This window comes from Amphiura filiformis, chromosome 5 (assembly GCF_039555335.1).
Source record: "Amphiura filiformis chromosome 5, Afil_fr2py, whole genome shotgun sequence".
Classification (NCBI taxonomy): domain Eukaryota; kingdom Metazoa; phylum Echinodermata; class Ophiuroidea; order Amphilepidida; family Amphiuridae; genus Amphiura; species Amphiura filiformis.
Window position 1 is genome coordinate 23,725,358 of NC_092632.1, and position 24,351 is coordinate 23,749,708.

General features: G+C 36.6%; 1 protein-coding gene across 2 annotated transcripts; it reads left to right on the top strand.

Moving 5' to 3' along the window:
- Window positions 1-1,385: 1,385 nt before the first annotated feature.
- On the top strand, window positions 1,386-23,382 carry LOC140152823 (uncharacterized). Of its 2 annotated transcripts, none has more exons than XM_072175334.1 (3): window positions 1,386-1,529; window positions 18,039-18,355; window positions 20,967-23,382. In XM_072175334.1, exons 1-3 carry the CDS (start codon window positions 1,527-1,529, stop codon window positions 21,094-21,096), a joined length of 450 nt encoding a protein of 149 aa, XP_072031435.1. In that variant the 5' UTR covers window positions 1,386-1,526; the 3' UTR covers window positions 21,097-23,382. The 2 variants fall into 2 exon arrangements, with proteins under 2 accessions (XP_072031435.1, XP_072031436.1); XM_072175335.1 differs by lacking the exons at window positions 18,039-18,355; window positions 20,967-23,382 and adding exons at window positions 9,995-10,251; window positions 11,429-13,323 and having other exon boundaries at window positions 1,401-1,529.
- The last annotated feature ends 969 nt before the right edge of the window (window positions 23,383-24,351 follow it).

Sequence of the window (24,351 nt, forward strand, 5' to 3'; positions counted from 1 at the left end):
TACAACACTGGACAGTACAGTGCGAGTTAGCACACAGTAAATCGATGACGTCTCATTTTACCCAATTTGGCACATTTCTAAAAGAAAACTTTTCTTATAATTTCGAAGAAAAAAGTAAAAATTTTTGTCTTACTTAATTGAAATAATTTGAGAAATACTAATCCAGGCCATTGATTCAGATATTTAGCCTCATGTCGTGACCTCTACTTAGTCCTATATTATACACATGAAAAAAAAAATGGTTTGAAAAAGTGAAGAGCACAAAAAAAAGAAGAAGAAAAAAAAAAGGATAATAGGCGCTAGCGCCCTAAAAGCAACACATTTTGATTTTTTTTGCACAATTTTTTATACTTTTTCAAAAAATTGTCCGCCCTTTTTTCTTTACTAATTCTTTTTGCCGCCGGCGCCCCTTCTTCTTCCGCCGCCCCTTCGTTTTCGTTTTGCCGCCCCTTCGTTTTGGCTGCCCCCCCGCTTTTACCCCCTTGTGCCACCCCAAAGCCCCCCCAAACAAAAAAAAAAATACGCGCATGCTACCCTACCGTCCAGGTACTGTCAACCATGCAGGAGAACCCTCCCGTGCCCCTGGGCGCCACCCCAACACTTATTTGGCTGGCCAAAAAATTCCCCCAGGGCTCATATAATTATCCCAGTTCCTAAATCTGCATCATGGTAAATCAGCTGAACAGAGAGAGGAGCCTCGCGCGGCCCGTGATGTTCATGTTCAGTGAGTCATTTGGAGGAGAGCTATCATCTGAAGATAGCAATCAGAGCTATCAGCAATAGCAATGATAAATGATGGAGTTGTTAAATGATGCACGTACGTCTTGACATGTGAATATGCATGATTCAAAAAAATAATTTTATTCAAACTGGGCCTCGACAAATATATGGTTAAATACTTTTTTGATACTGAGTTTTAATCAAATTGAGTGACTAGCTTTGCTTTATCATCGTTAAAAATATCAACACCACAGCCAAGTTTTACGCATGCCATAGTAAGAACCTTATTTGGTATGGCAGCCACATAACCTGTCACCTGTGCCATATATGGATTTGCTAATATAAAATGAGCAGAATAATGAGTTTTGATTGGATGAAATTGTAAGTGGGCAGTGGCTAAGAAAAACTACTGAAAATAAAAATATAGTCAAAATTCTATTCTTTGGTAACTTTATCTGACAAGATGCAAAGATAAACACATCCTATTGGTAAAAAGACACTAATTGCTGAGTAATTTAACAAATTAACGTTCTTTGCAATAACCCCAAAGGACAAAAGGACACGCCTTCAGTGGTAGCTAAATGAACGTACTATTTTGATTGGATCAAGTAAGTTTATTAGCATAGGTATAGACGAGATCAACCAATGAAGGGCTTCGTAAGTAAATATTGTTGACCTCTAACAGCCCCATGCTTTACAAAACACTGCACCGCCGTCCTTTCTGTGTGTGAAATTTTAGCTCGTCCACCGTAAAGTCGAACGTACCACCATACCCTTGTAGCAGATTCTTTCTGATATCTAACAAAATGGTAAGCAAAGATTTAAGTACAGTAGATCAAGATACATACGTATTTTGTAATTTAGTCGCTTGATTTTGGTGGAAAAATGGAAGTATTGGACCCCTGAAATCAGAAATGGCACGACGAGCATGACGGGATGCATGACTGACTGTGACATGTACATCATGACATGATTTGTGTACATAAATACATAAAATAATGTATCATGTATGATGTATTGCAAATTCATTGCTCCCGACATGCCCGAACATTCTTCATCATTTGATACAAATTGTAATTGACTGGCATTTTAATTTTTAATTTTAATATATTGGTATGATCTATTCTCGCTGCTTTTCGAGCAATGTTTTTAGTATAGATCCAGTTCCAATAATTGAAACTCCCCGCTCCGACGGGGAGTTCCAACAGGTGCTGTGACCCCCGTGTATGTGTTTGTATACGTGTAAATGTGCATTCACAATTTCACATACACACTTAGCCGTCGGTACGAAGAAATCGTTGCTCCAAAAATGATTGTAAATTACACATTATTTGTAATCATTTTTCACCACAAAATATGATATGAAAACACAGGTGAGCAACCAATGTATGAATATATGGAGAGGTGAAACAGGTTGTTAATTATTGTCAATATTAATATTTTGCGACATTTAAAATGAAAATAATTAACACTGAAGACACCCTATGGCACCTTCTACAACTTCAGAACAAGTCCTCAAACGTTCGAAATTTGTAGTTACTAGTAGTAGTACAACTGGTATAGATCCGACAACTCAATGACAATGTTCAGTAAAATTAAGTATTTCTTGGCCAAACTGGAACATGTTTGCGCATTTTTGCATCCATTCCATGCTAAGCGTGTACGCACAGTGTTGCCAAAACTTTTCAGTGCCGCGGCGCGGCGCATTGAGTGATTGACTCGCCAGGCCGCGGTAAAGGATTCTCAAGTAGCCCAATTTTAAGCTTCCAAAAAAGTACTTGACTTTAAAACTTCCGGTACTTACCGGTACTGGAAGTTACTGACCGATCAATAAATGTTCACAAAACCCATTGTAATTGCAATTTAGAGCTTTAGAGACTCAAAACTTATGATAAATTGGCTAAATTGAAAGCGGGATTGAAAGGAAAAAACATCAAATTACTGCCGCGACCTGACACTGGCAAAAGTAGCCCAATTTTAGGCAAGTAGCGGCATGCTTTTTTGAGTAGTGGCAAGTGATCGCCAAGTAGCCCAATTGTGCGCCTAAGGCGCGGCGTTGGCATCACTGTGTACGCAATGTAAGGTGCGTGTATGCTTTTTACTAAACCTCATAAATATTTATTAGGTAATTCAGACATCTTATTGATTAATAACGCCAGCGCCAGAGTATGGTATTTTGACTACTTCCCGCGCCTAGTACAACAAGTCATACCTAGAATATTTTCTCAATTTGAATTTTATACCATCCAATATAAAAATCATCGTATAGATCCCTGTACTACCCCGCGCCTGTGCAAAAAATACACGCACATGGGGAAGTAGTAAAAACTTCCACACCCCTTTTAGTACTACCACACTGTGTCTCGACCCCATGCGTCAGCATTCCTTCAGACGTAGCATTATGCTACACGGCGATACTGCAGATGCGTTTATCGTGAACTGAAAATGGCATCTGCTGCAGTTTTGCCAAGATTACCAATGCCGGATTTAATAACACACGAATTTGACGTTTTATGAAACAAAATGTTATTTATGGAAAGTTAAAAAGAAAAATAGAATAATATACCTGGGTCAAAATGTAAATATTGATTAAACAGAAATCCGCTTGTATTTACCATGCTGGCCGGCACGTTGACTGAACCTTCTGAATGTTTAGTCAGCAGGGCGGTTTTCCGCAAGTCGCTAACTGGTGTGTGTTTTGACTTTTGTTTACGATTTTGCCGTGATAGTGAAAATATTTATGAGGTATAGTAAAACAAATACAACATGTTTCATTTCGGGGAAGTATTCAAAACTACTGGTTCCTTGGTGTTGGATGATTTGACTACTTCCCTCCGCTGACGCTACAGGATAGTATTTTTAAACAAATACAACATGTTTCATTTCGGGGAAGTAGTCAAAACTACTGGTTCCTCTGTGTTGGATGATTTGACTACTTCCCTCCGCTGTATCATCCAACACCTCGGGACCAGTAGCAGGGTTTTCTTTAAGCATTTTGCTGAAGGGGTATTTTCAAATTTTTTTTTTGACCCTTTAAATTGTGAATTTTTCCTCTGAAGGAGTCAAAAACATTGCCCAAGGGCAGCCCTCGAATTAACCCACGGCACCCATGGCATTTTGCCGTGGGTGCCCATCCCCACTGCCGTAATGCCCTCAAAATATGTCCTTTACCCAATGCAGTCACTTGCTGTGCCCTCTAATGAAGTTGCTGTCGGTGCCCCAGCCCGGCCCCTTCATTATAAAATCATCTATCTATGTTTGTGTGTGTTTTCTTCACTTTTGAGAAATTGCCTTGGTGCCCTTCTCAAATTTTCAACAGTTGTCACGATGCCCTCTTGAAATATTTCAAACTGCCGTGCTGTATTGCCTTTTCAGTGAAAATCCAAGGCAATTTTCAACTTGCCCTTAAAAAGTTGCCGTGCCCCTTCAGATCCTTAATTCGAGGGCTGCCCAAGGGGTATTTTTATAATATTATTTTTGACAATTTTTAACAATAATGTGTGTTTTGGGGGCCATATGCGTAGATCCGGAGGGAATCTCCCCCAATATTTTGCCAGGAGGATGGTCCATACAATCATCCCCCAATGTTGACGCCTGTATGTGGCCAAATTAACCTCATATTTGGCCATCTTAGCCCCAAAAGTGCTAATTTTTGCGCGCTTTGCGCGAATTTATTCCCCTTTGCACCATATTTCAATAGTTTAGCTTCAAAATGGCAACATTTTTTGTACCATAAACTTATTCTTTCTCCAAAAGGTGCTGGATTTACATACTTCAAGACATTTTTTTCCACCCCCCCAAGTCAAAAGAAATCACGCCACTGTTTAGAGCAGTGGCGGATCTAGAGCAGTCAGAAGGGGGTGGGCAATTTTAGAAGAAAATAATAATATTTAAAAATGCCCCCTGAGAAGTAAGAAACTTTTTCAAAATGAAGACCTAATTGAAGCAATTTGGTGGATCATTAAATGATTTTGGTACTATTAATGTGTAAAATTTTAGTTTCAAAAAGCCGAACATTTGTGAAATGAACAGTCCATGGAGCCTTTCGGAGACGGCAAGTTTTCCCTATTATGGTAGGCCTATAAATTGTGTTAAACATAAATGGGCAAATGTCGAAAGTAGAAGTGAAAGTGGCCATTTGTTTATCAACTACGCAGGGTGATGTTCCCCTTAGAACTTGGAAAATTTTGCAAAATGAAGACCTAATTGAAGCAAGTCAACCTCTTCCACAGTTCCCCTCGTATCACTGATCAAATATCTGTGCATGAAATAGCGATGAGGTGTGTATCATGTTGCAGCGATATTTGTAATTGTACATACATATGTAATTTATGAATGAAAAGTTGTTTAAAAATGTGCTGTGAGCTGATTGAGAGCTGGGTTATCGCACAATGACGATCTATGATGACATTTTCTATTTCTTGGATGGGATTTTTTCCGGGTCCAAGCACAGCCTGCTGGACCCATTCAGGTTACATAACCTTACTTTTTCCGGGTCCAGTATGTTCAAAAAGCGTCCTGGACGCGAAAACGCGATAAACTGTGAACCCTGACAGGGCCTAATTTGGCAAATGGCGAAAGCAGAAGCGAAAATGGTCACTTGTTTATCCACTACGCATGGGGGTGTCTGAGGGGATGTTCCCCCTGAGAGGGAAAAATTTTGCAAAATTAAAGTCCAAAGACATAGTTGGTGCATCATTTAAACAGAAAAAAGGACCCGAACCCAATTTGCAAGATTTCAAACTGACACCATACAATTTTAGAGACTCGCAATCCCTAAAACATACATGGATTGATGCTGACAAAATCTGATGGGCCCTACATATCGGGATCCGGAGTAGGTCCTAAATGCCAAAAGCCGAGAATAAATGCACAATATCGGGTGTTTCTCTATTCAAATCTTGCAATATCTGAACGCGTACGTTTTCAAGATTTTGTACGCATTGGACTTTGGGACTATGGATTTGAAGGAGTCAGAAAAGTGCCTGAACGCGTAAATATGTGTGTTTTGTGCGTTAAAGTAAACCCTGACCAGTAGTTTTGACTACTTCCCCTCAAAAACATGTTGTATTTGTATACTACTGTACCACGCTATATTCGTGTGTGTTTATCGCGGAGCCAGTAGGCGTTTATAGTCATAATAGTGTTCCAGTTTGGCCAAGAAATACTTAATTTTACTGTAATAATATGATATTATCATGATATAATTATAATCATGAATAATCATTTGAAGTATTAAAACCTTTGACGAGTACATGTATTTTAAGCATGCAATCCCATGCATCACGTTGGATGCATTTGTCTCTGATTGGCTGCTGAGGCGATTGCTGTTGCCAACTGCCAAGTGGAAATTTATGAATGAACTGTGCAGTATGCGTTGTTGATGCGTTGATGCATTGTTAGCTCCAAATTTGCAACATCATGACATCACGGTAGTCATGCTCATCAAAGGTTTACTGCAAAATTATATTAGAATGTATAGTTTTCGCACAGTACCTCAGTGGTCTGCCAATTTGGCGCAGTTTATAGTGTAAAGCCGTAACCGTATACGGAAGTGGGGTCCTGATTAGACCCTCCCTCGGGTCCATGGAGAACGACTGGTAATGTAGATTACATAGCATTAAAAATCAACCCAATACATGGACCCTCCCAGTCTGTAAGCAAAATGCTGGGAGTTCACTTTTACGGATTTGGAGTCACACAATCTTTCTATATACCACGTCCACGTTTTCACTACATTAACGTTTGTGTAAGCGACTAAAACAACAATATTGTATCCGACCAATCAACGCAGCTTGGCAGCGGGGATATTTGAAAAGGCTTCCTAGCTAAATAATGTGCAAACATTTGCAAACCGCACGCGATAATATATAATATGGACAATAGGCCTAAGTCCAAGTCGAGTGGTTGCCTTTTTTATTATTGCGCTGCGTACCATGGGTCTATCAGACGCGTGCCACTTGAGCTCAATACCTCTCAGTTGTTGACAAGCAATGACAAGTGTCCCATCCGATCTTGCGTCACATCTCGCGGTATAGCTTTGTGCTACCATATTTGAATTGAAACTGGGGCGGGGCTTTCGTAATTGACATCAGAATCACCGGGCTTCGTTGAACGAATATTTGGAAGTGAAATCTCTAACACTTCGGAACAGTCTCGGCGTGGGGAGCGGTCACTGGATTTTAGCGCTCAATATAGGAGGTGTGATCAATGTAGTGGCATCAATTTGAGCTAATTTGTGTAGAGAGAGGAATTGGTTTTGGGCTGTGTATTTAGAATCGGGGGGGGGGGTTGAAGGACTATGGCATATTTTGGTAGGCTATTATGTAATTATGTATCGTTCCATTATCCAGGCCAGACCGAACCGAGACTGTGGGACAGTCTAGGTCCTGATTGGCTAATTGAATCACATCATCATCACATCGTCACCTCATTTAGGGGCTGTGCAATAATTATGATCCCTGGGGAGGGTAAAATTGGGGGGGCAAGAAATTTTGGCGAGCCGAAGGGGGGAGCAATTTTTGGCAAGCGAGAGGGGGGGGCCAAGTGATTTTGGCACATTCTTGGGCGCCTTTTAAATAAAACACTCTAAAAGGCTTAGGAATACCGTCACGGAAACGCTTAAATATGCACATTTTCCTGCTTGCTGCTTTCGCAACATGTATAGACCATTTTAAAGGTTTGCAAATTCAATTAATTGGGATCCCAAAAATTTGGCATGTGCAAGGGGGGGGGCAAAGATTTTTTGGCGGGCCGAGAGGGGGGGGACAAGTGATTTTGGCAGGCCGAGAGGGGGGGGCAATCGATTTTGGCGAGCCATTCCCCCGGCTGGGCTCATAATTATTGCACAGCCCCTTACTGGTCAAGCTGTGTAGCATCATGTGACCTAGTTCTTTTATTTGATAATCAGAGCAGACGGACACTGCTGAAGTCAATTTAATGCTCGTATTTAAGCTATCTACTTCAATAACCTAGGCAAACTATTCACACTCGCTGGCGTACATCGCGCAGTGTACGTCGACTCATGCTATTGAAAGCTGCGTTCATTCTAAAATAGTGTGAAAACTAAGATACCAGTCCAAAGCTTGATGATGTACAGTCTCTCTAATAAATCCTCTATCCCACTCATTGTGGCCCAAACGTGCAGACACCACCACAGTGGGTGCATTATTACTGCATAGTGTGCCGTGGTTTGGAGAGTCACATAAAATGGTGGTCCCATGTACGCCTTGTACGGTACCAGAAGAGTATTAATTATCTGTTGCAGGCCTTTTCGTAAAGAGCAGGGGATCAGCCCGGGCCTGTTGTCTGTCACACATAGCATTGAAGTCAACTGAACTTGCGCTGCCCTTTGGGGCTTGGCAGCATATCGACCCGTGGCCCGCTTTGAGGAATCTGAGTATTCAGAAAGTGTGGATAAATGCCATTTTATTATTATTATTATTATTATTATTATTAACTTGCTAGACTTGAGTCCAGTCCTCGTTTACGGAGTTTAGGGTTGGGGTTAAGGGTTGGGGTAGGGCAGTTGCACCCTATTCGGCAATCACTCCTCCCCCCCACCCTTATTGTGATGTGAATCTGTACATTCGATCATTTTATTATCAAAAATATGTACATTTAACAGAAAAGTTTTGAGAAACACCTAATTTATTATGCACCTGGTTGAAACCAAAGAATTCTACGATAATCCATGGATTCTCAAAATTAATTGTTTGTTTGTGCTCATACGGATTTGTCAGTGACAATAAATTGTCATATATCCAAGCACCAGTGTGCCACTTTTTCACCTCTCCTGTGTTGTGTGTTTACCTACATTGCAGTTTTATTTTATGAGCGGTATTAGTTCAAAAATTGGGGCAGTGTATAGTCAAAATCTATGGTATAGTATACTTATAAAGACAAGTCTCTTGAATAATTGAACAAATGAGATTGATTCACACCTGCATGAATTAACCAGGATGCATGGAGTGCCCAGAGTAATTGACACACACTAATAGTAGTGACAAGTAGTCAAAGAGCATTTAGTGTGTAATTATATAGCTGTAGTATATTTGTTAGAAGCGGACTCATCTGTCAGCCAGTGACTGCCAGTAATGATGGATTGATGTGAACCAAAACTAACTCGAGTGATATAACCAGCATGTATAATGGTTGGTTGGACCAATAATTTCAACTTTGATTGGTGAGTACTCATATTTTAATAATCATAATTAAAAAATATATATTCAGGGGGGAAGTTGTGCATGTACTGTATAATCCTTGTGTGTGTTTTACACATGTGTTTGTTTGTATGCTAGCTAGTGATGACTAATGTGTGTGCGTAACATTTTATGTTTACAAAGAAGCTACAATGATTCATTGCATGTGATCTACTACTAAAACAGACTGTTACTAGGCAGAACAATGTGGAGTGTGTTGTTTGTGTGTGTACGTATGTTTGTGGGTGACTGGGTGTCAACTTGTGCCTAAGGTACAATAGTATGAGAGCTGCTGAAATAAAAGTATTTTTCATATTTCCCCATATAAATTTTGTAACCAAATTATTAAATTTATGTAAAAACAAAACAAAAACATAATACTTCCTTTCGATTGATTTACAAGTTTATTAACTGTAAGTTAACCATGATTTGATTTTGATTTGATAAGAGCTTTTAAATAGGGAAACGTCAGCTGGATGCTGTACCTTTGCTGATTGCTAGATGAATGATACATGACTCATCCAGTCTGTGGTGTTATAGTCAAGGTCAATGACTTCAATGAGTTTGAAAATGTTTTAATGTAGTAGGATGCCAAATGATATGGCTGGGAGAATGATGAAGAGAGGAGGTTCTCTGTCATGCCCAATGCTGCTTGACACATGGGGTGTTATATATTATTTCCTAATTTTATGGTTCACATATTTTTCCACCTCCTCTTTTGTTCTTTGTAATACATGTAGGCCTATACTGTTTCATTATCATCCATCAATCCATACTCCTTTTATCCAAATTATTCAGACAAAAGACATCCATTACTTCAATTGTTTTATTCACATTACTAAGTGTCATGCTTATTAAAGAATTAATGTGCCTGCATGGGTAAAAACTTATAAAATTATGCACGAATTATAGGCCTATATTATAACTACATATAATCTTGCATCATTGTCTTGCATATTAATCTAATAATCTAGGTAATCTTTACACATTTCAAGTGGTTTGAATAAGCATTTATTGTGGAAATTTCTATTGTAATTAATTGTTAAATCAGTTTTGTCTTCTTTCTTCATCAGGCATCTGGGGTCAAAGTTCGTGATGAAGTGAAGCAAGCTTTCCAAGACATGAAACTTGGGCACAAATACAAGTGGGTCCTATACAAAATATCTGATGATGAGAAGTTTATAGTAATCGACCAAGTAGAACGTGATTTAAGTAAGACTTACCAAGATTTCCTTGAAGTTCTAATAAACCAACCTGCACGTTATGCTGTAATTGATGTGGACTATCAACATGGCGGCCTGCAGAAGAGCAAATTGGCTCTAGTTTCATGGTAAGTGGTTGGGGAAGTCGAGATACTCAACACCGTAAGTCCCAAACTGAAATTTTGGGAGTAAGCTTTTTTTTATGGATCCATATCTTCTGAAAAATGTCATAAAAAGGGGATGCTAAGGATCATGACATCCTCCTTAAAATATAAATGTTATGCTGTGCAGCACCAGCTTAAGTATGACCAAGAAAACATGTTTTGAATTGGTGTGGTCTCCAAAAATCTAAATATCTTGAAAAAATTGAAAAAAATTATTTCTGTCTAAAAGCTTTGATATTTATTTACACGTATACCAACATTACTGAATTAAAAGAAACCATTTAAATAAAAGACATAGCTGACATTGTGATAACTTGAAAGGTATACAGTAAACACAGCACAGTGTTATAACTTTGAATAGGTTAGGAAGTGAACATTTTCAAAATTTGGCAGCAAAGTTGTTGAGAATGCTTGGCTTATTTTTGATCTGAGAAACTTAAAAATCACAATTCAGTAATTAGGAATTTCCTTTAAATATGAAAATTGAAATAAAATAATTTCTATTGAACCTCTCCACAAACAAGTTAATTACATTTTACAATGTTGATACATAGTAAGGCTCATGTGGAAACCAGTGATAAGCTATTTGCCATTTCCTGGGTGAATGCTCATTTGACCTAGATTGCAATGATGGAAGGTGAAAATTGATGAACTGGTGAAAAATGGTTGGAGAAGTTGTAATCATAAAATCTATATATTTTGTAAAGGTTACTGTATGAATACATGCATAATAGTTCATGTATGCAGTTAAGTTGTTGAATGCCAAATTTTTTTAAAGTTCTACCACTTAATTCTAATTTCTGTCAAGAGTGATTGTCTATACATTGTAGATATGTAGTAAATAAATGAAAACATTTAACATTTCAGTGATATTATGAAATAGGAATAAGGGGGGGGACTATCAGCGTTCCAGAGTGGCGAAGCTGTGACATAGAGTTGAGCCGCAAAGTGTAGTAGTTTACATAGTCTGTGGCTCAGACCAGGGACTACCTGCACCTAGGTATGGTAATAATTAATAAGGTGTTTAGAACTTGTAAATGAGTTATAAACCTTGTGAGTTTTCATTTTTATTGTTTCATATTTTGACTTAAGGTGTTAAGTTTGTTTGATTTTTTATTTCTTTGTTTTTCATTTTCAACAGGTGTCCAGAGACATGTAAAATCAAGGAGAAGATGTTATTTGCCAGCAGTAAAGAAGAATTAAAATTGGGTCTGGGAAAAGGCTTCAAAGAGATCCAAGCATGTGATCCAGATGAATTAGACTTTGGTGATGTAGTTGATAAATTGAGATAAGGAGTTATAGATATAAAATCATCAAACCAGCAGATTTTACCAGCAGACTTTGACTCTACACTTGTTACACACAAACCAACAGATGATTATTGTTACTAGTTTTGTGCGTCTCAACTGTTGCCATGAAAGTTTGTTGATATACTATACCAACTCATCATTAGTACATTATGAGACATTTTCAAGAACTTTGCTTTTAGTTTTCATCATTTTTAAAAATTAAGTTTTACATTCATGGAACTGACAGTCTTCATTGGCTATTTGTAAATGCAATTGTTTGGTAACAGTTTGCAATATGTTGTACGGTGGAAACTCATTATAACGAAGTTGTCAGGGACAGAGAAATTAGTTCTTTATATCCAAATTTTGTTATATCACGGTTGTAAAAATAATAAGTAACAAAAGAATTTTGTATCTTGGTTCTGGAAAAATACTTCTTTATAACACCTGGGGTTATTCTTGTATCCAATTTCGTTATAATGAGGTTTTACTGTATAGTACAATGTATGTAACCTGTTTTTATGTGAAATGTGAATGTTTCTGGATTCAGGAAATTACTGAAAATTACACACAGTTATGAATGACCACTGTCAGCCCTCAAATTATAGAATTTGAAAGGGCAGCCAATCCAAGGCAATTTGAAAAGGACACCATGGCAGTTACATGTTTTTCAATGGCTTGAAAACAGACAGAAATGTAGGGCACCAAGGCAACACTATGGTGCCTTTGATGCCTTTGATTACTTTGAGGGCTGGCCAATGTAGTGTAAGTACTGTAAGTTGGCACCATAAATACAATGTATGCATTATGACTATGAGCCTTCAAAAGTTGGGATTTAGAGATAAAGCAAATTGAGCAAACGGAAAAGAATCACTCATAAGTGATATGTGTTAAAAAAGACAATAAGTTTATTTATTTATTTATTTTCTGAGGTTCCAAAGATCTTTTACAATCATGTATGTGTCCTCAGATATAGTGTAACATAGGGTAGGGGTATTCTTACACGCATGTCTTAGTATCATACACACATCCCCTACATGAAACCATCTCCCATTAGGAACACTGTTTCAGACTGTGCAAACGGGGACATTACTTCTTGACTTTTACCAGTTAACCAGCACACACTTATACACAATTTTTATGACATAAATTTAACCTATCAATCAGGTGATGGATGCGCTCTCAAATGCATTTTAATTTATAGGCCTACATGTAACATATCATATGATGACATCCTGGTTCGAAGTTGATTTAATACAAATTCACATGCCCACCCACACTCCTGTTAGGCCCTTCCAAGGACAGTGTAGTGAACATCCTGAGGTGATTTCTGGTATAAACACTTTACCTTTCCAGGGACTTGTTTTTAAGTACTTCCTCATAAACAAAGGTTGTGATATGGTGTAGATGTATGTGTAGATTGGTGGATGGATTCAGGTTGAAAAATAAGATTTGTTTGTGTGCTCATTTATTGTATTGTCAAGTATAGTGAGCTTAACCCTACCCCACACATAGCTGCTTTGGGTGGGATGTCCTGTGTGTTATCCCAGGGGAGGCACACAGGTGTGAGATTGGGTGGGGAAAGGATTTTATCAAATAAAAAATTAGAGAAAAATTACAAAAATATAAACGTGCATATCATCATTATGTGGATCACAGAGAGTATATTCAGTGAACCATTATACCTAATTTGTGTGCTCCAGGTTCTTATGTTAGGTCATGGGGTGACAAGGGTTTGATGAAATGGGAAGAAATTGGGGAATTTGTACACTTAGACATGTATTGAAAAATATATGTTAATTCATAATCATATTCCTATACCAATGAGGTGTTGATGGTAACTTTAATAGTAAGATATTTGACCAATTTGTTATTGTACAGGTCGTTTGAAAAGGGGACATTGCTATAGATTGTGCAAAATTCTGTAGTGGGTATTTATTGGAGAGGGGTACTTCATAGGTTGAGTAGTAGTAGTAGGCCTACTATTACACTTGTAAAAGTGTTGTGATATAAAGGGGTAGGGCTAGTCTCACTTTTCTCTTGTTTTGATGTCCATGTATCTTGTTTTCAGGTATGAGGTTAAGTATACAAATATTAAATGTTTATGTGCAGTGTGTACAATGGTAAGAATATTTTCATGAGGTGAAATATGGCCTGTTCCATTCAACAAGGCTTTGCTGAGTGGAATGGAACAGTTCATATTTCCCCGAATGAATACATTCTTTCCATGATTGATCGAATGAAAACATTCAATATTTGGTTTATATAACTCGTATATAATTTCTTTCACTTCATTTTATAAATCAGCAGGAATACAAAATAAATCTAAAAATATCGAAATGATATGATTTTTAAAGAAATGCCCACACCTATAATTGGCGAGTCGATGTGGTCACCAACGAGAGATATACGCTCGTGTTTGTCAGTGTTGCCATGGTAGCTGCCTGTGAGTGCAATGGAAAATGAACTATTGCTCTCGCGTGGAGTGCAATTAGTCTTTTACTACATATTTTACCAATTGATATGAAAATGGCTCTTCATGAAGCCATTATACTTTTTACAGACAGCATTGTGCTTGTGTTATATTATTTTGCTATGCAACTCGTCATGTTAATGTCAATGGAAGCTGATTCAAAACTGATAACATCTATATGTTATTAACAACAACACTTTCTTCAATCTTTAACTGGTACAATTAATAATTTATCCTTCTGCTGCTCATGTTATATATCAGAGAGCCACTTTGTAATTCAGAGATGCTAGAATGCACATGTGTTCAGGCGTGTACAACGTGAAATCTCAAAGCATGATAAGTAATTTATGTGCTACAGATTTATTCATTTCTTTCTATATACAAATAGGCCTGTATGAAAGATATAAAAGAGAACCATATTGTGAAAAGTAATGTATGATGTCAGAAATATTGATTTACAAATTTCAAACCATGTCGATTTCAATCAATTGGAGGTTAAATTACAAGTTAACTGGGGGAATATTACCGAGCTATATTTTCTCATATGATGGGTATGACATTTGTCAACTTGGCAAGTCATCACTGAGGTGATCGGGTTTCACTCACTGTATTGTACATGGCGCACAGCCGCACAGACAGGCTCCTTCAAATTAGGGTGTTGCTTATTTAGGTTAACACCAGGTACCTGATACATGTATGTAGAGCATCATCAAGTAGTAGCTTGTTTGAAAATGTATTGCACACAGTTTGTAAAAGTAGGTCCAAATGCCTTGTTATACTATGTACATGAACCCAATGTTATGGAATTTTGTACATGAAGTAGAATATAAATCGGATTATAAACATGGGGTAGGAGAAATTATAATCTTGCAGCATGACCACTAAATTCTTATGTGATCTGCCTGGAATTGAGGACAATATTTGTTGTCTTTCCAGTCCACTGTTTATGGACATACAATTAAAGCCATATTATAACATTTGCTCAGGAGAACGCCCTCAAAAAAATTTTTAATTCAGGTTTTTACACAATTGTAATGTACTTTAGTAAACAAAGATTCTCTGCAAAAATCAAGACTTTAGGTGCTGTAGTTTTAGAAATATTAGTCGAACACGTATGCGATGTCAATACAGTACTACCACGTACACGGCGTGCGGGACACACTCACACAAGCCAGAGGATCGTACCATATTACAACCGCCGGAGTAACATGTATTGCCGCTAGTAGTAAATTCCCATTTTCTTTGCTTTACCTCACTTGTTCGGCTCAAAATTAAAAGGGGACATATATTTGACAGTAAATGCTTACCTTTTATTGAAAATGAATACTAATCTATTTTTAAAGAAATGTTATAATATGGCTTTAATGGCCCACACTTAATAAACGATGTATGTGCAGGGATTTTGGAATACTTAGCCTTTTCATCTGCTACTGAGTTTGCATAGAAGTCAAACCGATGTGTTTAGAACGTGTACAGTATGGTTACATCTAGGCAAGGCTCGGATTGGGGGAGAGTAAACATCACTACATTTTGAATGTACTATTAAAACCATAAAATGTCCATCACCTTGGCCTAGTCTTGGGCCCAGATAGTATGTGTGCATTCTATTTGCCAATTGAAAGCTTTGTCGCAGTGCAAAACGGTTATCCAATCAGTGATTGCTATTTTTTTCACCATACGGCTTGCTTAGTGATGGAGGAGCACAACCCGCCTGGGACCAAGACTAACTTTAACCCTAATCTTATTCATAATTCTAGTAATCGTCTAAACTCTATTGGTTATATGGTTGTGAAAGGGGTTATTAATTGCCCCATTTGTAGGAACATGTACGTAAAATGTCACAGTAAACAATATTTATCAACCTTCAGAGAGCAAATTTGTGTTTTAAATTCAGTAAGACTGAAAAGGCAATTTAAGTAAAACTCAATCTATGGTAAATATTCTAAAAAGATGTACAATGTATCTAGATCTCTGTGTAGATTTAATTCTGTTCATTGTTAAAGCAATAATGTGTGATTTGCTCACAAAGACAACCTCAGTATTTTGTAATAGTCAGTGGTGTACCCTGTGAAAGACGAGTGCTTTAATTACAGCCTGCCCCCCCAACTCAACACAAAAGTTGACAACCATGAGAGTTACCAAATCTTTCAAAGGCAATGATTTTTGGTCAAAAACAACCCCTTTTTGTGGTTTTCAATGACTAGAATTTCAAACACCCCTTATCAATGACACTAATAATAAAATTTCTGGATTTTCTCAAGTACCCCTTTTATTCAAATTTCGCGGACAGTGCAAATTAAATACCCCTATTTTGCCAATTTCGCGGTCCTAGCTACTGGTAAAATAATAACCCATTTTCCGCACAATTTGGTAATGGTTGTCAACTTTTGTGTTGAGTTGGGGAGCCGGTAATTACAGTCAAATATTAAAACTGGGGTTGCTCAGTTTTGTTCGCCAATTGCCACAAAGAGATCCACAGTTCAGCAGCCAAGTGGTTTTCTTCTTTACCTCATTATTTTGACTTAAAATGGTTTGAAAACCTCCTTGACAGTTGTTACTAATATTATACTTTTTGGCAAAGAATAAAAAAATAAAAATTTGACCGGAATCATACATTATGGCTTTAACTTCTGAAATCAAATTTGAGTACAGCAAGTTGCACAATTTTTACATGTTGTAATATTAAAACATTAATTTATTTGCTATATGCTAATCATGATAGAAGTGTATACAAGGCCTTCATTTCATTTAACATATTTTGTATGTACTTTTAGTTTAGGTAACCTTTAGGTTATGTTTTGTTTTTTTGTTGAAATAAATTGAAATAAAACATACTCACAGACACTACCACTTAAAATAAAATTCCATTAGATGTATAATTTTGCAGTCAATAATCAATGTGTACACTTTCCTCACAATGTGTAGAACTTAACCCTGTGATTATACTTTATCCAAATGCTTCCTCCCCACCCTGCTGAAAAAGAGGATTGTCAGCTGCAGCCAGGTAGTGTTAGAATGGAGAGGCATTGGATCAAGTTAAAAAATGTTCTGATAATAGTTATTATAATTTGTGCCAGTATTTGATTCAGACTTCCTGAACAGGAAATAATATACAAGTAAATGCTCCATTTTGTGCATGAAAGACATGTTTTTAATCAGGGATATGTTTTAATTGAACAGGATCTATTATGTATAAAAAATGGGACAATTTGTTCTGTTCAACCTTTGATCTGCCCACTACTCATATCAGATTGTAGACAAATACTTTGTAAGTTCTGTTTGCTTACGAAGTATGAGATGCAGCACGATTTTTAGCAATAATTTTCTACTCATTACTTGAGCAGATAAGGCAACTTGGAGCACAAAAAGGTTAACCCCTCCAAGCTGTTGTTGTCCTATTCTTTATGAAAGCGCACAAATTATAGTAATAATTTTGCAAATATGTAAGGTGTACAGTGTAACTCGAAAAGGAAATCCTTCAATTTGAAAATTGGTAAGTTTATGTGAATCCAATTATCTGCACATTTATATTTTGCCACAGAATATACTCCCAACATGTTTTCAATAAAATACTGATATGAAAAGCACAGTGGCCTAATGGTTGTGTCCTTGGGCAAGACGGCTTTACTCCCAAATGCTCCACTCCACCCAGGTGTAAAATGTGGAGCTATCACAAACTTAAGTTGGCTGAGAGTACCTGGACATCAGTTGCGGACTTGGTGAAGTGGAAATGATTCTAACATATCCTAATGGTTCCTTCCCAGTCAGAAAAAAATATATCAGTGCAACTGTGCAACCACATAATTGTAAAAGCACCAAGTAGAGAAGCAAAATACAGGTTAATACTACAATCATATCCTTACTACCACTGAGAGAGTTCATTGCCAATCCACTCTAGTGAGTTAAAAAGTAAAAACAATTGTGTATCCTTGATCAGGGAGTTATTATATTATAATGTTTGTATTTTTTTTTGTAAATGTCCTCCACAGGCATCGGGTATTCTTGTAGGAGATGAATGCTTTACAGAGTTCCAAGAATTCAAGATCAGAAACAAATACAAATGGGTTATGTACAGGATCTCAGACGATGTGAAAGAAATCATCATCGACAACCATGAACCTGAAACCTTGACCGTAGATGAAAAGAAATCAATGTCTGAAGAGACGGCCAGAGCCAGGTTTAAGGAGTTTGTGGATAGAGTGTTGGAAACAGATACGCCCAAGTATTGCATTGTGGATGTCAACTGCTGGAAAGATGAACCCAATGGAGGCAAACGAGCAGTCACAAAAATAGCCCTCCTGAATTGGTGAGCTTTGTATTTAGGATAAAGGTAGAATTAGATAATAAACAGGTATTGTTTTTAGTTCAGGCTTGAAATTCATGGCTTGAAATTCATGGCTTCAAATTCATGGCTTTGAAATTCATGGCTTCGAAATTCATGGCTTCGAAATTCATGGCTTCGAAATTCATGGCTTCGAAATTCATGGCTTCGAAATTCATGGCTTCAGTCTGCCTAGGTACTTGGCCTTTGTGTACTTTGCTCACTGGCCTTGAAATTCAATGAGTGCCCTTAAAAAGTGAATTTCGAGGCCTGTTTTACTTTTAAAGGATGACTCCGGCAATCACAACATAATGCCTTATATGTTAGAAAATTAATTATCAAGCACAAATAACATGGTTTTATTTGAAACAAACTCATATTGACGATAAAAACAAATTAATACAGCTGTCTCTCAACACGCGATATTCAAAAATTCCCGGGCGCCGTAATTGTCCAGTGCAATGACGTCATATAATACAATGAAGGCTGACAACAATTGAGCACAAATAACCATGACGTCATTGCTCTGGACAATATCAGCGTGGGAAATTTGAATATCGCGTGTTGAGAGCTGGCTGTTTTTATTCATTTTTATGGTCAATATTATGAGTTTGTTTTAAATAAAACCATGTGATTCAGCTTGATAATTGTTTTTCTAACATATAAGGCATAATGTTGTGATTGCCGGAGTTACCATTTCATATAACACATACAATACCAATAAGCAGAACAACAATGCGGATCGCTGAGTTAAATCACACAAGTGAAGACAAAGACTGAAAATAATATTGACTGTCTAGTGGCTACCTCCCCTCATTTACACTACATGCTTTTGCCAGTGGGACTATAACAGATGTGTGTGGGGGTGTTCTTACATGAGGTACATTGTGGGGTTAAATTTAAGTACAGAGCTACATTGTGTTTTTGTTTTGCCTTGGAAAAGTAAAATAGATGCATAAAGATGCAAAAAGGAGGATACAGAGCAGTACCTACATGTGTACTCTCAGAACGTGTAGTGTACATAAGCTTAGAGAAAAAAACAAAATTTTAGACCACAAATGCGAGATGGCAACTTCAAAATGTGAGAAAACCCGAGATTTATGCCCAAAAATTGGCGAAAATAATAATTATAAAAAAAAACTTAAAAAATTGAGGGTAGTATTTCTTTTCTTTTTTACTTCATAACCAAAACAAATAGCCGACGGGACAGTCATCAAAAATACACAAATATTGTCCTCATAGATCAGCTTAAGGGGGTACTACACCCCTGCCCAATTTTTTGCCTATTTTTGCATTTTTCTCAAAAATTATAGCGCATTGGGGACAAGTAAGATATGTATATTATAGGGGCAAGGACTACAACTACTGCACTGGACATTTTATTTCAGCACAGACAACAGTTGTGGAGTTACAGTCAAAAATGAGGGAAACCCACTATTTGATCAATAAATCAATAACTTCTTGCTTTGAGTTGCTGAATTTTCAGTACAGTAGTTGTAGTCCTTGCCCCTATAATATGCATATTTTACTTGTCACCAATGTGCTATAATTTTTGAGAAAAATGCCAAAATAGGCACAAAATTGGCCAGGGGTGTAGTACCCCCTTAAAAGGTCAATATACTGAAAGATTTGAGTAGTAAATAAAGAATTACTTGTGTTGTTGCTTGGATGTGCCAGAAAATGGACCGTTTTTGTAAATTCAGGCTGGAAAATCAGGTCAAACTTAAGCTTTTTTAGTTGCAATGGTTGTTGAATTCTAAGCCTATAACAATGTGGGAGAAGATTTACTCCCACAATGACCACATCTACACAATTTATTACCAGAATTTTTTTGTCAGCATGTATATACGCCCACAATGTTATACAAAAAGCCCCACATTGTTCTCGTTTAGGTCTAAAAATAGGTCTACTATTTGAGCCCTGCCTCAGCTCATACACTACTATTTCTACATGTAGGAAGAAAATTATGCGAGTTCAATTTCATGGGTCTTGAAGGAAGGTGGCCCGATATATTTGAAAAATCAAATGTACTAATTCCTGATGGAATTACTGACAGCTATACAGCGTGATACTGTATTACTGGTAGTATGCACTTAGTATGCAGTGTTTTTATTAGTGATAATCATCATGATCAATCATGTAATATATTGATCAAATAAAAGACCCTTTTTTTCATTAACATAATGAAATTAGGAGTTCCAAATCAGTGTATTTCCGAAGATATCATCAAAAGTCGGTCAAATTAGTCTTAAACATGGTATACCACACTGACAGTCGAGACTAATTCAAAACTTTTGTGATGATTTCCTTTGAAATATGCAAATTTGAAACGTCTATTTTCAATATGTTAATGAGAAAAATATGACCTTTCACCTGATGCCAAAATCTGCATTTTGAAAGGTTAAAGGTGGGGATGACTCCCCGGATGAGGCTGTCAATCTGGTTACCCACCTTTAACATTTTATTGCTTTAAAATAAAATATAATGGAGATTCTTGCCACAGAGTTAGGGACATGTTGCCAGGGGGAATTGGTATATAATAAACTCACTTAACTAACACATATTTTGTAATCATTTTGTTCCCATCTTCCCACAGGTGTTCAGATGCACTCAGCATCAAAAAGAAAATGATCTTCGCAAGCAGTAAAGATGCATTAAAGAAGAAGTTGACGGAGGGCTACAAAGAACTCCAGATCAACGATCAGAGCGAAGTTGGATTACGATGAAATTGCTAGTAAATTACTAAAAATCTAGTAATTTATAATTTGAGATTTTGTTTTTATTGGACCAGTAGTAAGTACTTTAAAAATTTGAAGAGGAAAAAAAAGTTGACTCAAAACATTATGTAATCTTGAAAATGGATTAATACTGGAACTTCTATGGTAATCCAGTGTTGGAAGGACAAAAATGAGGGAGACTACATGTATGTCCACTGCTTGACATAGGGTAAGCTTGCCAGGATATTTTTTATTGCAAGTTTCATCAATATTGGCAACTCTTTCCAAGTTCATCGATTATTAATTGGCTAAAATTAAAGTTATTGTATATACATAACATGGAAACTTGGTAGCAAATTTAACAATGATGTAGAGAATGTATTTAAAAGTTTTTAAACAATTTGATATTGTGTAAAGTGGCAGTAATCTGATATTGTGGCATGATATGTATTTTTATGTAAAATTATAGTATCATTTAGTAGTAGGATGCAGAGATAATTTGCTACTATGGCAGGGATCGGAAGTAACGGATATGAGTGGTGCTCCCATCTACTGTAAATTGGACATCTTCGCGTAATATGTTAGCGCTCAACACATCTGCTGTAAAAGTAAAAATGTGGGGATTTGTTTATTTTATGCCTAGGTCTATGTATGAAACCTCAAAAACAAAGGAAAAAGTTCAAAATCAGCAAAGGTGTGAAAAAATGCACATGTGAAAATGAATACTTTTACAGTATGTCAACTCACCTTTTCGCATCAACCTAAACATATGGGCGTAAATTAGACAAATTTGTCAGCTAACTGGAATGCAATTTGTATATGTGGCACCTTTTCTTTCACACCTGAAACTGACCTTCAGTGAAAAATGCTCAAAAAAAGCTGAAAAACAGTGTAAAATTGGATATAATGGCTCAAATTGGGCTGAAAATAAAAGTAAACATGGAAATTTGATCAACATAAAAAGCTGAAAAGAGGAAAAGTTTCAGGTCTGTTCTTTTAAACTTCAAAGAAATATGCCATGTATTATGATGTATACAAAGCATTTCTTTGAAGTTTGACGTGGTATGGTGTATCTTGTTTGCAGGCAGTTCTTGGCAGAGAATATTGGTTTATGTTGATGCATGTGCTTATGAAGTCCCAACTTGGGCTCTTGCAAATTTTCAATTATGCATGCATGCACTATGTGCAAGTGAATTTCACTTGGAGAAAAAAAAGTAAAAAGTAGCATATATATTCTGTATATATCACTTGTTGAAAGAGGAATATTATTACAAACCAGTGCACGCACCCTGAGCTGAGATGTTGATGCATTAATTTTTAATTCATAGTATTATACATCAATGAATTTCGCAAATGTTGCCATTGCTATAGCAAATTACATCTACTAGTGAACGAAATTAATCAATTGCACATGATATGCATTCAAAATCTCTGCATAGTAGCACAGTTATACATTGTACTGCTCAAACCCATAATAATTATTACACACAGGGCTGTTGTACCATCCACAGTTATCATGAAATGTACAATATATACCACCTACAGTGTATTATTCAAAGCAACGCCAAGACAGTAAGTTAGTCTCTACTTTGTACATGTTGTACAAGATTCTGGAATAACCCAAATGCTGGGTTTTACATTTCACCATGGTCACTACTAACATTTAGCCACTATCAATCTTAATTTGTGTGTAGCTAATAAGATTAATCATTAATACAAATTGTAGTTGGCATAGAAATTATTTAAAATATGTATAATGTTATGGATGGCTTTAAAACTGGCTGCCGGCACCCTGACAGAACCAACAGTTTAACTGTGTCCTATAACAATGGCAGGCTATGCCAGGGTGCCAATGGTCAACAGGTATAGTTTCATGAAGCGTCTATGTTTTGAAGCTATCTTTCAATTTAGTCTTTCATTTTCCAAAGAAAGGTCACTTTCAAGGCATATTTGAGTTGAAAAATACTGTATAGCATCTTGTGGGTCAAGTGATTAATAAAAATTCCTTAAAAAAGAATGGGGCACCCATTGGGAGCTTTGACTTGAAAAATAACCATTTGGATAAAATTTTCTTCAACAATTGTAACATTAGCAATTAGCATAGTAAACAAAGAATATTACAAAATGCAAGGCATATCTATAATTGCAGTGAGGGTCCCCCACTGCAATAGATATGCCTTGCATTTCATAATATTATTTATTTACTAGGTGTAAAATGGTACTGCAATGGATGCAAGAGGATTCAAATAAAAGGAATACAGCTCAGATTACCATTTTGGTTAATAGCAAACAGAACTGTGTCACTGAAGCAGATTTGAGTAAATTATTGTCTGGCCTACTGTATGTAGCTTCGGATGTGTTGGCTTCTTAATCTATCCTGTTATAGACAATGATTAATTTATTAATGTTTAAAAACATTCCTATATTATGTATGGAGCAAATGCTTTTTAATATCTTTAAAATCAAGAAACCATTTTCAATTATTAATCTCTAAAAGCAAACATTCCTGTAAGCGGTGGCTCACTGCTTATTTTGTTTCAAAACTGCTCTGCAATTTTTTGTAATTTTGTATGCTTAAAGGCCGGTGAACCAATTAACACCCCCACCACCCCATTTACGTAATTGTTGATGAGATGTTCACTGCACTCACTGCACGCCCATGCATTGCTGTGGTTAGATCCAGAAATTTCACTTTGATGCAATCTGGACATGCACAAACATTCCGTAAGCTTGTAATACCAGGACTGATATACCTTTCTGATAAAATGTGGAGATATTCCTGCTATGTGCACACTTTGCAAGTAAACTATTTACCATTTCTTCTCAAATGAAGTTTAATATGGCCTGGAAATATGGTATACCTTCATATGCTTCAGTTTATAATAATATACAATTTGAGCATACCAACGTATATTGCTAATTGTACTTAAACATTTATGCTGAAAATGCTTGTTCTTTTACATGAATGCATGAAGGGGACGATATTTAACATTGTACGTAAGTTTGAAGACAATCCATTTCATAAACCAATAGGTTACATTGCTTTAATATTAACCATAATCTTACCATATATGTGGATTTTAAATGTGTGATATATATAATTTTTGTGTTGTGATATTCAATCTAGAGTGTTTATATGGTTTCATTGAGTTTTTATTTAAAAATGTAATTCCGATACTTTATTTTTTAGATTTTTTTGTTACTATGTTATAATTAAAGAATTATTGTTTGGTATAATACATGCTTCTGTGTACCAATCCTATC

What these genes read in the sequence shown, in the direction of transcription:
- LOC140152823 (XM_072175334.1), top strand. An exon ending in AAAATAGCCCTCCTGAATTG is followed by an intron (nt 18,356 to 20,966) that starts GTGAGCTTTGTA and finishes ATCTTCCCACAG; the next exon opens with GTGTTCAGATGCACTCAGCA.